The sequence below is a fragment of the Solanum stenotomum genome, chromosome 5 (assembly GCF_019186545.1).
Source record: "Solanum stenotomum isolate F172 chromosome 5, ASM1918654v1, whole genome shotgun sequence".
In the NCBI taxonomy this organism is placed as follows: Eukaryota; Viridiplantae; Streptophyta; class Magnoliopsida; order Solanales; family Solanaceae; genus Solanum; species Solanum stenotomum.
Window position 1 is genome coordinate 62,057,052 of NC_064286.1, and position 13,742 is coordinate 62,070,793.

Consider the following 13,742-nt stretch of genomic DNA (forward strand, 5'->3'; position numbering starts at 1 on the left):
ACACTTAGTCATTTTCTAAAAAATGGTTAGTCAATTAATTTAAAAATGATTTTCATGCTTTAATTTATCAAATTGGTTTAAATTATTATTTTAAAATGAATCAAATAAATTCTAATTAATCTAGTTTTATTAATATTCTAATCATTTGCAATTTAATTCAAATGTTTCATTTTGAATCCCTTTTCTCTAAAAATAAAATAAAATAAAATATGTCATTTATTTTTTTATTTTTTATTTTTTTAAAAAAGATTAACCAAATATTGTAAGTTATTTTTCTTATGTTAAATCACCTTTTCTAAAAAATAGTCAAAATATATTTTAGTCAAGTCACAGGTCAACCGCATGTTAGCGGACACTTCGAATGCTTAAACCCTTCTCGAAGTGTAAATTGAACCCCGAACCTTCTTTGGTATTTTCAAATGATTTTTTCTGTTTAAATCTTTGAGAATTATAAGTTTTCTTAATTCCTTTAAAAAATTAAGTGGCGACTCTTTTCTAAGTATTTTTCTCAAATTGTTTTATACTTAGAACATTTCAAAAAGTGATTTTTCTAGAGATAGGAAAATTATGACACAACAATGTATACTCACACAATTTTTAACGTCTATTTCTACATTTACATGCCCTTTTTAGGAATTACCAAATTTTCACGATTTTTTGTGTGTAATAACCTATGGATTTGGCGCCTCGGAGCACCCAAATATTTTTTTTGAAAAAACTTTATGAGGACCTTTGTAATGAGTTGGGGAACCACCACGTATACTCACACCATTTTTTAACACTTATTTTCGCATTTACAGACCCTTTTTTAGAAATTACCCAAATTTCTCGATTTTTCGTGTGTATTAGCCCATAGATCTGGCGCCACGAAGCATCGGAATTTTTTTTTCTGAGAAAACTTTTGAGGACCTCCGTAATGAGTTGGGGAACCACCACGTATACTCACACCATTTTTCAACACTTATTTCCACATTTACATGTCCCTTTTAAGAAATTACCTAAATTCCAAGATTTTTCATGTATATTAGACCTTTGATCTAACGCCTTGAGCACCCAAAAATAAAATTCTAAAAAACTTTATGAGGATCTCCGTAATGATTTGGGGAAACACCACGTATACTCACATCATTCTCAAACGGCTATTTCCACATTTACAAGCCTTTTTTTAGGTATTACCCAAATTTCTCAATTTTTCGTGTGTGCCCATGCATCTGGCGCCTTGAAGCACCCAAAATAATTCTGAAAAAACTTTATGAGAACCCTTGTAATGAATTGGGGAAGCATTATGTATATCCCCACCCTTTTTTTCAAGTATATTTTTCACATTTACGATCCAACTTTTAGAAATTATGAGACTTTTTTGATTTTTTGTGTGTACTAGCTAAAGGATCTGGCCCCTCGGAGCATCCAATAAAATTTTCTGAAATAAAATTTATGAGGACCTCCGTAATGAGTTGGGAAAGCATTACATATAGTTCTATTATTTTTTTCAAGCATATTTTCGCATTTAGGAGCCAACTTTTAGGAATTACGTGACTTTCTTGGTTTTTCTTGTGTCATGGATCTGGCGTCTCGAACACCTAAAAAAAGATTTTGAAAAAATTTTACGAGGACCTCTGTAATGAGCTAGGGAATCATTACGTACAGTCCCAACATTTTTTTCAGGCATATTTTCACATTTATAAGCTAAATATTAGGAATTGGGCAACTTTCTTGGATTTTCGTGTGTATTAGCCCATGGATCTGGCGCCTGAGCACTCAATTTTTTTTTATGAAAAAACTTTATGAGGACCTCCATAATGAGTTGGGGAACCACTATGTATAGTTCCACCGATTTTTCAAGCATATTTTCGCATTTACGAGTCAACTGTTAGGAATTACGTGACTTTCTTGGTTTATCGCCTGTATTAGCCCGTTGGATTTGGCGCCTTGAGCACCTTGAAATTTTTTCTAAAAAAAATTATGAGGACCTCCTTAATGAGTTGTGGGAGCATTACGTATAGTCCCGTCATTTTAAGGCATATTTTCGTATTTACGAGCCAATTTTTAGAAATTACGCGATTTTCTTTGTTTTTCGTTTGTATTAGCCCATGGATTTGGCGTCTTGAGGCACTCTGAAATTTTTTCAGAAAAAAAATTTATGAATACCTCCATAATGAGTTAGGGAGAATTATGTATAGTCCCACCATTACTAAGTCATATTTTTGTATTTACGAACCAACTTTTTTGGCTTTTCATGTGTATTAGCCCATAGATTTGGCACCTTGGGACACTTGGAAATGTTTTCTTTAAAAAAACTTTACGAGAGTCTCCATAATGAGTTGGGAGAGCATTACGTAGTCCTGCCATTTTTTCAAGGTAAAAACAATCTGATAAACAAATTTCCATGCTTTGCCGTGTCAAGAAACATAATGCTAATATTGCCTTAAGGCAAAGGAATCTGCACAATTTTTCTGTGGAAGATTAAAAAGGTGCTTTAGAAAGTATTTGCACAGCTAGAATTGAATAAATGAAAGTTACTACAACATATCTATTGGCATAGTATCGAAGCTCTGAATGTTATTACAGAACTGTTACAAAATGGAATTGTCACTCTTACTGAGTAGCAACGAGCCATTGTCACAATAAATAAAGGGATTCCTCTCACTCACTAAATCAAATTCTGGAAACCAATGATCAAGCTTTTCCTCATTTACAACCATTTCTAAATCCCGAGGCGGGATTTATCTTTTTGACAGAATTAGCTAGCAACATGTTAATGTTACAGTATTAGACGTATTTTTCCTGAGTGTGGTACAAGTACACACAAAAATTACAGATACAGATCAGAGGATGACACACAAGAAAGAAACCAATCTGCTAATGGTTAATTTGCGATAGAGGAGATCGTGGGACTAGTGATGGCTTTACTTCCTTTACTTGAAATGACTCGAAAGAGTTATTCTCCCGAAATTCCTCTAGAAGGGATTCCACTGGCATGGTGCGCAAAGATTCAATAGTCCCCTTGCTTGGAACATCTGGCTCAGACCTGACTGGTGTTGATCCAGTTGGCTCATAATCCTGTGAGTCATTAAGGAAAAGACATCTCATGAAAAGGCATGATACAGAGTTTTATTTTGTAAATTAAAAGGTAATATAAGATGCAAATGGCAGCATTTTTCTTTTCTGTTGCAAGAGGAAAAAACACTGACAGGTGAAGAAAAACCACCATGCCCATGGTAGCTACTCAAAGTTATAATGGATTATGATAAACAACATACCATATATCTCTGCTGAAAAGTTTCAAGGGCCTTCTGTTCTATAGAAGTACACTGACTAGCGTGATCGTGCTCAAGTACTCCAATGGTTTCTGAATGAGTGTTGGCAGTATCCAAAATGCCAGATATAGATGCTCTCTCTTTCTCCGACAAGCCTGGGTTAGAATTTAAACCAGAAGAAAAGTTATGCAACCAGCAGATGTAGCTAGTATTGTAAAATGCTTCTTCAGTAAATGCACAAACTCTATTATATTTAGAACACATTGGGTAAGACAAGAGAAAGATTACTAGTAGACAAATCTAATCAAAAAAGAGGAAAATAAAACTTAAAAGAGACAGAGAGAGAACATGAAACATAGGAAACTTACTGTCAAAAGATTGAACGGCATATTCACTATTCCTTGTTACGACTTCGTCAGCAGCATCCTTTGTAGAGTCAAATTCAGTTACATGTTGCTCATTACTGTCACACATATTCCTGTCACCAGCAAAAGAAAAATAAAGGAATCCAATAAGGAAATTCAATGTAATCCTCAAGTTTCTCCGCAAAGAAACAGCTAAAGTTTATATTTTATAAATACATTCAGCATCATGAAATCAGGTACCAAAGCATATTAAAAACTAACCTGACAACTGAATGCATTGTCAAGACATGTTGACTACCCATGTCATTAACTGATTCATTTGTACTTTGCCACTGCTTATGAGCTGTTTCAGTAGTGCTTACACTGGATATGAAAAACGAAAAAGAATTGTAACAGGAATACAGAAATAAAAGTGAAGGTAAAATAATAGAAAGAAAACAAAATGATAGAGATCCAATCAAAAACAATGAACTGACAATATTAGGGAACAGAAATTCGATAGAGATCAGATGCTTATTTAAATGAAATAAAAGACTGAAACTCGAAACAACAACAAAGTCGGATTCTTACCACTTCTGCATAAGTAATTCCATCCGACAATGTTTAGCAGCTGAGAAATCAGCATTTTCTTTCGTGCTACTGCCTGCTTGCGTAGAATAATCCTGCCATTTTCTTTTTGCAACTGTTGTAATACCCTCCATAGAGGATACATGTCCATCCAAGAATGTCTTATTTCCAGTAACAGTTTCTCTAAGATCAACTAAGCGTGTACCCACCTGTCAACTACAGTATAAGGAACCCAAAGGAAGATATACCATTAATGATTACCAGATTAAAAAAGACGAACCAGCTCTTTTTGTCGATGCAGGTGATTGGAGACCATGGTAGTCATATCAGCAATAAGCTTCTCTGCTTCTTCTCTTGATTGTTCCTGAAACAAACTCAAACATCAGTCACAGTAAGGACAACTAATATCTATACAGGCAGAATTTTCAAATGTATACCTCATATGCCGCCTCAAATTCAGCAATACACTTCGTCTGGATCTCATCAACTGTCGACGCATGTCTTTCAAGTTTTTTTGATTCTTCCACAAGCTTATCAAAAAATCCTTGAATGATCTCGGAGATATATGCCAAATGCTCTGTACTATCGTGAAATTTCTGCACAATGAGAAATCTAAGAATAAAAAAACATGAAAGAAATAGATAAAAGGCAGACTACTCCTAGAGATCAAGTAAAAAATGAAACCTGACGAAGTTCGCCAGCAAAAAGTGCCATTTCTCCTTGGTGAGTTGAGAGAGTGCTCTGGAGTTCTTCAAATAGGGAATTTGCTTCCACATATTCCGCATCTAAAAACTGCATCACGGAAGGGAAAAGTGAAGTGTTCAATCCTGCAACTGCATTGATCATTATAACATACACGGACTGAAACACATACAGAGAAGGAACAAATCCATACTTCTTTAATGGAAATTGAATTAGAAGTAGCCAAAGCAGAAATCTCCTCCAGAGCAGCTGTAGAACTAGCTTTATGCAGTTTTACCACATTTTGCATAGCCTCTAAATGAGATACATACAGGGCCCTTGAAGCTCTAGTTTTCCTCTTCAAATCTACAACAGCCTACAAGAATTTTTTTTATCTCACAAACAGTTCAGAAAAATTGGATTTTCAGCTAATATGAAATTAAAAATGCGAAGCCCAGTATCAGAAGTAAAACAAACCAAATAACTACAAATTTTATAATTAAGGAAATAAAAGAAGGAATGTCTGCCACTGGTTATCACCTTATCATGAGATTCAAGAAAGTCGTGACAGAATTTCTCAACACACTGGAGGTGTTCATTTTGTCGACACACTGATGTTGCCACCGAGTTGGAAAGGAAATCAAGTTGCTTTGCAAGGTCAGTTTGAAAGTTGTTCACCACCGACCTATTATCGGCACTCAGCTTGTCTTCTCTGTCTGCAAAAAACAATATTAGAAGAAAAGAATAACTGATCCCAACAAATCATTTCTGCAGATTGCTATGCCTTACCAATTTTCAGAAATAGTGAAGTGTTGTCTTTAAGTGATTTCTCCAACTGAGCCCGTAAACTACATGCTTGCTGAGCAAGGGCATTTTCTGTAAATATCAACATAAATTAAAGACCAAAGTCTATGCGACATTCAAAACCAAAGGTCAGACCACTTTACCAGCTTTTTTCTGTTCACAGATGATAAAATCCCGCTCCTTGAGGGTGTACTTGCTTTGTCTTAATTCTTCCTCAGCATTAGACAAGAAGGAGGTAGTTTGGTTCAAGTGTTTCTGCAAGAAGCATCAATAGTAAGAGCTTTTGAACAGGATTTTAAAAAATGATACTAGAACAGAAGGCTAGAAACTCACTTGTGTGGCATCAAGTTTACATGCCAAATCTGAGCACTGATGAACCTGGTGATCATATCTACTTTGCAACTCCTCAAGTTGCTGATTTTCACAAACCAAAAATCGAAATCATTCACACTACACAAGTGGAATACATAAGACACTTGTCAACAACAAGAGTTTCAGAAAGCAGACCTTCAGCTGGTTTTCTAAGGTCACTCCCATTTGTTCAATTTGATCTGTCATAGCCTAAACATAGAAAAGGTAAGAATTGCTTTCAAATGTATAGTGAGACTGTGAGACGATAATTCAATACCAGGAACTCATACAAAAAACTGATTGAAGCTATATAATCCACTACTCAATAGGGCTAACATACAGTGAATTTAGATATATTACACACTATAACAATAAATAGAATCACTAAGAGACAGCAAACAAGACGAAATATAGGCAAAAACTAAGATGCACAACCTTTATCATTCATAGACAGTAAACAAGACATTGTGGGCAAAAACAAAGATGTGTTACCTTTCTCTCACTCTCCTCCTGATAATATCGATCTTTTGGTATGTACACACCATTCTTTTCACGTGTAGCATACACCTCTGGAAGAACAATAGGAACAAAAAAAAATGAACAATAATGTTAAACAGTTTCTACAAAAAGAAAAATGATAACTGATGAGGGTGTTTCACACCACAATTGGCTAGAACAAAAAAGTACTCGCCTGCTTTAAGCCTGTCAATTTCACCATACAGATCCTTGATGAGGGTGGATTTCATCATTTTTTGATTCACCTACAGATTTAACGAAGAAATAAGATACAGAGACAACAGATGACCAAAATAATTTAGTTCCATGGTTCAAATTTAATTAACACTATGAGGTTATATGGAAATTAGTACCAGATAAGGTGAGGCTGAAAGAGATAAAGCAGTCAGCTGCTAGAGATTAAGCAGATAAATGTTGAAACTTTGATTACTCAAGCAAACTGACCGATTTGCTTCAATTAACCAAAGTACTTTGGGAACATCAGAAAAGTAGCCAATTTTTACATATTAGCTCTGAAATCTTTATGCAAAAGTCAAAACCTGATAATCCATATCCATTATGTAGTTACATACTAGTGAATGTGAAACATCTTGAAGTATAGGTCATGTAGTGGTTGTGTTTCAACCCAAACAACAATGATATCTCTATTCGTTAGAGGAAGAATGGCATGGTCAAAAAAATTTAATCAACTCAGGAAAAACAGCTCCATTCCGAAAAAGGAATTTCATCTGAAAACTACTCCGAAACAAATATGGTAAAGTAAGGCGAATACTTGCCTAAAGCTGTTGTACTAAACAAGAAAATGAGGAATGTTCAGCTGGAGATGACAGAAGAAACATTGATTGATAAGATGACACATAAATCATCTGGCAAGTGGAATGCAACAAGAATATGAACCACTATGACGTGATATACATCCAGAAGATACTCATGGAGATTCAACATACATAATAAATCATTCATGTGAACAGTAGATGGACACTGATATTGCATTTGAATGTCAAACAGCACCAGCAATCAAAGAATTATTGACTTGTTTTTAGATAATTAAGTTTGGAGAACCGTGAGATGATTCACGTAAGAAACTGTTTGCTTATTCATGCATTCTACATTTTACCTCAGGCTTATTCTTAATATTCTTTGCCCTGTGGGCATAATCCAGCGTACTCAAGGTCTCCTCCAGACAGTGAACAGCAGGTGACACCGTGGCAATAATACATGTTTTTGTTCTTCCTCCCAATGAATCACGGAGCAAACGTGTGAGTTTGCTATCCCTAAATTTCATAGTAAGCATCATAAGAAATGGCTTAGAAACACACAGAGCTAAAAACAAATGAAAAAATGATCGCAGATAGTAACTACCTGTAAGGGACATGCCCAAGATGCTCAACAAGAGCACTAATTACTCTCCCTAGTGTAAGTAGACTTTTGTTTATTTCTCCAGCTTCCCTTGCACGCCCCTGACAAATGGTACAAGAGACAGAGGATAAGGGCACAGATTAAAGAAGTTGAAGTACAACTAAATGGAAAAATAAGAGGAAAAACTACTTAGGCAGCAGTGCCTACACTATAAAGAGAGAAGGAACAGATGATTTGTGTGTGGTTGACCAAACAAGATCAAGAAACAACCTTCGCAAAGAGTTTGTACAAGATAAGTAAACACATTACCTCCCTAGCCCCAGAACGTGAAATATTTTCTGAACCAGCCAAATCGACTAAATTTAGCTTGCCACATTTTATGAGTTCTTCTCCTTCGGTGTTTGCTTCCTTGATGTGTATTGTTATGGAGAAAAGAGAATGTGAACGACTGAAAAAGGAAAGAGCATTGCTTCTAACATATTGAATGCAACATAATAATAATGATGGATTCTACAAAGAAACAAAAATCAGTACCTTGATTGCTTATTCAGCAAGGTTTCTGCAGTCCGACGTTTTGCTGATCCCCTTTCAAGCAAAGTGAATATCTCACTAGCACTTGTAACAATTTCTTCTTCAAGTCCTCTCACTAATACTCCACCTTTTCCATCTTCCATAAGTGGCAATTGTTTCTTTTGCCTATCTTCTACAGAAACTTTTGATAAATCATCAGGGGCTAACAAGTCAGTGATCTCTTCATTGTACAACTCCAAGAAAGTTACTTTCACACTATATTCTGCATTTTGACTCTCCAGCATATCAAAAATTTGCTTGACTGCTCGAGGTATAACTCCTGCTCCTGGAGGAAGCTCACTGTTATGCCCACTCTGTTACATCAGGCAATCACAGGTTAGAAACAAAAATCGTTACATAAGCTTCTACAGTGGGATTGAGGCACAAGGCCTGTCAGCTAGTACCTTAGACCTCTTACATTCACCTTCCATGGTGTATGTTTTACCTGTACCAGTTTGACCATAAGCAAAAATAGTACAGTTAAATCCCTCTAAAACTTCATTCACAATGGGGATAATTGCCTGATCATAAAGATCCCTTTGCTGAGCAGATGGGCCAAAAACCTGAACAGAACAGAACATGATAGAAGCATGAAAAGACCATAACTTAAAACATAAGACAAATTATAGCAAAATATTGGCATTGAACATCTCATGGCTAAAGTGCTTACATCAGTTTAGATCAGAAATTTCACACGATAATGCTTTGTGTTAAAGAGTATCTTAGGTGGGCATTTCCATGTTTTAGCACTAAGAGCGATATACAACTTAATAATGATAATGGTAACTCACCCCAAGGATGGGGGTAGGGGAATTCTCTACCACTGAACATAAAACAAGTCGGATCATATTATTTTTCTGTTGTAAACAAGAACAAAAATCACTAATATTTCAGACAAGCAGTAAAACCAGAAATCCACTCTAAATTAAGGATGCTATTAAAACAATGAGATATCAGTAGTATTCCCTTTCTTTAACATAAGAAGTGACCCACAATATATGGGAGTGAGGAACTCTGGTTAAGTTGATATCTCACCAATAGTTATTGTAGTCCATGGTCAGTCTGATTAAGAAATAGATGATCGATTTGAGAGGACAGGCAGTAGTTCTTTTCTTAATTTAGAAAGGTGCATAAGATCAATCTATAATGAGGATGGTGATGTCAAAGACTGGCATTGGCATGACAAAAGAGCTACAAGTGAGAAAGTTGCAGGAGCAGAGTCACAGTCCAGCAATTGCTTATCTCCCCACTGGAGGAATCTCAACCCTCAATTTACTTTAACCAAATCAACTTGGGACTCAATGACAACTAATTGGTATGCTCAATGAAGTAAATAAGAAAACCTGGAAGAAGAATCTAAAAAGCAATGCATCAGCTCAGAGAATAAATGAATTAAATGATCTGACTGACATGTTGCTGAACACAGTTATCTCCTAATATTCTCTGGTTTCTGGTTATAATTTGAGAGAGCAGACATAAAGATAGGATAAACAATCACAGATAATCTCTAGGGATCAAGGCATCTATTTCTTTTACCGTCTAGTTGTACTCAAGCGCTTTAATCTTTTTCATCACTTCTTCAACCAAAAAAGGAACATTAGAAATGAAGGGTAAATACTTACTCCCACCAAGTGTTTAGACCAAACCAATGGAACTTACCATGGTTAAATGCTTTAATGAAGCAATTATAAATTAATTAACCATGGTTAAGTGATGGTCGTATATATTCAAACACATGTCATGCATCTATTGATCTGATGTAAGCACCCTATGAGAGTAAGTTTTTACCGAAATGGAGCAGTATTTCTTCTTTCATGGAAACATGGAAAGCCCTTCTCGTGTAAAAATTGCTTTCTTCTTCCAGGTCTATGTTCAAATACAAGAGCAATATTTATTTTCTAACCTAAATAGAGCAAAGGAAAGTAGATTTTAGGTTCTATAATCACACTTAGAATGTCTATGGCAAAGGTTTCTTCTTTCAGGTTTTTGTTCAAACACAAAAGCGAAAAAGCCAATACCATTAGTTCAATAGGGGTAAAAGGAAAGACCTTCAAATTCCAAGTACCAATTCAAAATCAATGCAAAAGCAAAACCAAAATGAACAACAAAATTGATTCCAGTATACAAACTAGATTTCAAACAAAAAATGAAACCATTTTGTCATCAAACACTAATTACCTTATCAAATGTAAAAACCCTATCTATGTGCTTCCCAGCAATATTCTGTGAAACAGCTACCTCTTTTTGGTACTCATTGCAAGTCACCACTTGCGGAGCATTATTCCGCACTTCATCCTCACTAAACGGCCTATAATACATCAAATCAACAAAATTAATCCATTTTATTGGACTTAAACTAATTAGCAATCGAGTCTTAAATGATCAATATTAAGCATTTTATGAGTAAATAACGAAAATTACAAACGAAATGATAATAATTAGTACCTGCAACGAAGCAGAACTTGAACGTTTACACTTTTCTCCTTCTCATGGCGATTCGACATTTTCAAAGGAGTCGATTTTTAGAGAGAGAAAGTTAGAGAGAGAAAGAGATTAGCCTTTTGTGTTTGGGAAGATCTGAAAATGGGAGCGGGATGAAGAGGAGAATTTGAATTTCTTGGGAAGACGCTCTTGATCATCATCTGACCGTTGATTTTGTTAGAATTCAGATAAACGGTTGAGATGATTTTGGAATTTCAGATGAGGTTGCCAATTTATGAAGTCATCTACCGGGTCATGTTCGATTTGTTGTCCGGTTCGGGTCTGGCATCTTCATGGAAGGATTCTAACACGGGCTTGTATTTGAACAAAAGCCCAATTGCGAAAGAAGGTAGTTTGTAAGTCTTTTTTTTTTCGGTTGAGAAACTATGTAACTACACAAATATATCTATCATACATACTAATTTAATCCACTCTATGGTTTGAAATAATTGCATATTGTCTCACCAATTAAGAATTTCTTATCATATTTCAAATCAACCACCACTCCTTCAAATTCCCCCTTGCTCTCTCTTTCTTTCTCTCGCTCATTGTCTCTCTATGTGCAGGGGTACGTACACTGATGAATGTATCAGCGTATTTTTGACACCAGATACATTCTGAAAATATAGATACACAAGAAGAGAGACGAGTAAGAGAGCGAGCTATGAGGTTGTCAGTGTCTCATATATATGTGAATCACGCTTGGATACAGCGTATTTGAAAACATGTATCCACCAAGATACATATAAGAGTATCCTTGATGTGAAAGCACGTAATTAGGATCTAAACTTATGAAATTTGTATTTATTTATTTTTTTGTTTTTTGGGGTCAATCAAACATGAAAAAATTGAAAAATATTTTTCAAAATAACATGTTCGTCCGCCATCAGTAACCAAACACACCCAAAGAGTGTGGTGGCCGGTCCTGATGGGGGCATATTCGGCGCATGGAATCAAACACTAAAGTTTGCTCTAGAACTAACATATATGCAGCCTAGCTAGTAGGTAAAGTATTAAAGTGTACCAACATGGGTTAGTGATGCACTAGTGAGAGTGCTTCACCCTTAACCAGAGGTCTCGGGTTCAAGCCTTGGGTATGGAGAAATCCAGTTGGGAGCGCCACCCCCGAATGGACCCTACAGAGCGCGATTCAGATTTAGTCGGAGCTCCAATGTGGGCTTCCGGACACCAGGTGAGAAACCAAAAAGAAAAGTATTAAAGTGTATAATGTTTAATTAATTGACTAATGCATATACAATGTATATGTTAATGTACGTATTGATGATAACGAAGTGAATTAATTTATTCTTTTGAATATTTGCAAACATCTTGATCTTGGGTAACAAAGAGTTTCATTCCTATACCGCCGGCCTTATTGAATTTGAATAGGCAAAGTTGTATATGAAAGTTACATTTCTCATTCACTTGGTTGTCACTATAAATTTACATTGCAATTTGTTGACTAAATTAAAGATCCAAAATTGATACTTCTCTCATCTTATTCGACACATAATAGTGGAAACAACATTTCTTCTCCATAAAAATAGAGATAACGTAAACGTATATTTTATTCAATCAAAACCTTGCTTGTGGTACAATAATATACATAGACGGAGCTAGAGACCAAGTTACATGTTTAGTCAATTACTTTAGTAATTTTGATCCAAACTTTGTATTTATCTTTAAAAAATCAAGAAATCCATCTAATAGGGAACCAATAATTTTAAAAAGGCTAAAATCTTATTATAATATACAAGCTACATTCTTCCCTAAACAAAATGTACTTTTGAAAACCTTCTGTCGAACCTGAATTAGATTAATATAATGATCATATTGCAATATTAGTATTTGTGTTTGATAATTTGTCAAAAAATCGAGCATTGCGAAATTATGGCATATGATTGCATTATTTGACTAGTAAAATTAATATAAAAATGGCAAAATTGTGAAGAATAGCAAACATTTATATGAAATGCTATAACTATTGTTTCGGGAAATTCTAATCTCAATTTACACAATAATCTTGCCCTACCAAATCTCATGGTAAAGAAAATTGAACATTGAAATAACTAACTCCCCATTCTAGCTCATGAATTGTAAGATCATTTCTTCATACTATACAATAACAATAATAACAACATATCCGGTATAGAAAGATTGTTTCTGATAGATCCTCTGCTCAAAAATATCATGCTACTATATATGATGGCACTCAAAATGTGATCCAATTTTAAAAGTTACAAAAACATTCTATTTTCCTATGCTATTATTCATATAACAATATCTACTACAAAAACTCCTCCACCAACTCACCAAAATCAAACTTCCCATTGCAACATTCCACAGCATTAACCACTTCTTGAAATGCATTAACACTGCATGGCACCACCAATCCATTTGTTTGATCAAACCCAAATTCATTGTAAGTTTTCTCCAACAAAATCTTGAACAATGGATGAGAAAGATAGCTCGTTGGAACGATGAATCGTTCTCGTTCTTCCCCCACATAGATGGCTAAATTCCCTATTGGTATTGATGAATTAGGGTTAGCTAGTGACCATTCTTCATTGTTTTTGTTGTCCTTAATAAGAAAGTATTCATGAGTAGGACTTGTTATTGCCTTAGCCTTCTTGGCTAATTTCTTCATTGAAATAAACTTGTTCATTCCTAGCATTTTAATTTCCCCTTTGAATAAATTTGGATTGGAAATATAAAAGGTAGAAGAAGAAAATATATGAAGAGAAAGAAAGTTAAAAGGGAAAGAAGTTCCTTGAGTAATATATATCCACTA

The 13,742-nt window shown here is 35.0% G+C and overlaps 2 protein-coding genes across 2 annotated transcripts; both read right to left on the reverse strand.

Annotated features, from left to right (window-relative positions):
• Positions 1-2,560: 2,560 nt before the first annotated feature.
• On the reverse strand, positions 2,561-11,039 carry LOC125866017 (kinesin-like protein KIN-5C). The gene is made up of 23 exons (XM_049546301.1): positions 10,916-11,039; positions 10,649-10,778; positions 8,875-9,033; positions 8,435-8,784; positions 8,210-8,348; positions 7,904-8,001; positions 7,659-7,815; positions 6,717-6,786; positions 6,518-6,594; positions 6,182-6,235; positions 6,008-6,088; positions 5,818-5,929; positions 5,660-5,746; positions 5,411-5,586; positions 5,085-5,246; positions 4,874-4,981; positions 4,627-4,785; positions 4,470-4,553; positions 4,193-4,398; positions 3,884-3,985; positions 3,626-3,735; positions 3,261-3,412; positions 2,561-3,060 (listed from the first exon to the last, which is right to left on the reverse strand). Exons 1-23 carry the CDS (start codon positions 10,972-10,974, stop codon positions 2,860-2,862), a joined length of 3,033 nt encoding a protein of 1,010 aa, XP_049402258.1. The 5' UTR covers positions 10,975-11,039; the 3' UTR covers positions 2,561-2,859.
• Positions 11,040-13,138: 2,099 nt separating this feature from the next.
• On the reverse strand, positions 13,139-13,695 carry LOC125865282 (auxin-responsive protein SAUR50-like). Its single transcript, XM_049545490.1, has one exon. It carries the CDS (start codon positions 13,623-13,625, stop codon positions 13,239-13,241), a length of 387 nt encoding a protein of 128 aa, XP_049401447.1. The 5' UTR covers positions 13,626-13,695; the 3' UTR covers positions 13,139-13,238.
• Between the last annotated feature and the right edge of the window lie 47 nt (positions 13,696-13,742).

Coding starts and splice junctions, on each gene's coding strand:
- LOC125866017 (XM_049546301.1), bottom strand. CDS start 10,974: ATGTCGAATCGCCATGAGAAGGAGAAAAGTGTAAACGTTCAAGTTCTG. Junction 8,785..8,874: donor GTGAATGTAAGAGGTCTAAG/GTACTAGCTGAC, acceptor CTGATGTAACAG/AGTGGGCATAACAGTGAGCT. Junction 4,399..4,469: donor TGCATCGACAAAAAGAGCTG/GTTCGTCTTTTT, acceptor TGTAGTTGACAG/GTGGGTACACGCTTAGTTGA.
- LOC125865282 (XM_049545490.1), bottom strand. CDS start 13,625: ATGCTAGGAATGAACAAGTTTATTTCAATGAAGAAATTAGCCAAGAAG.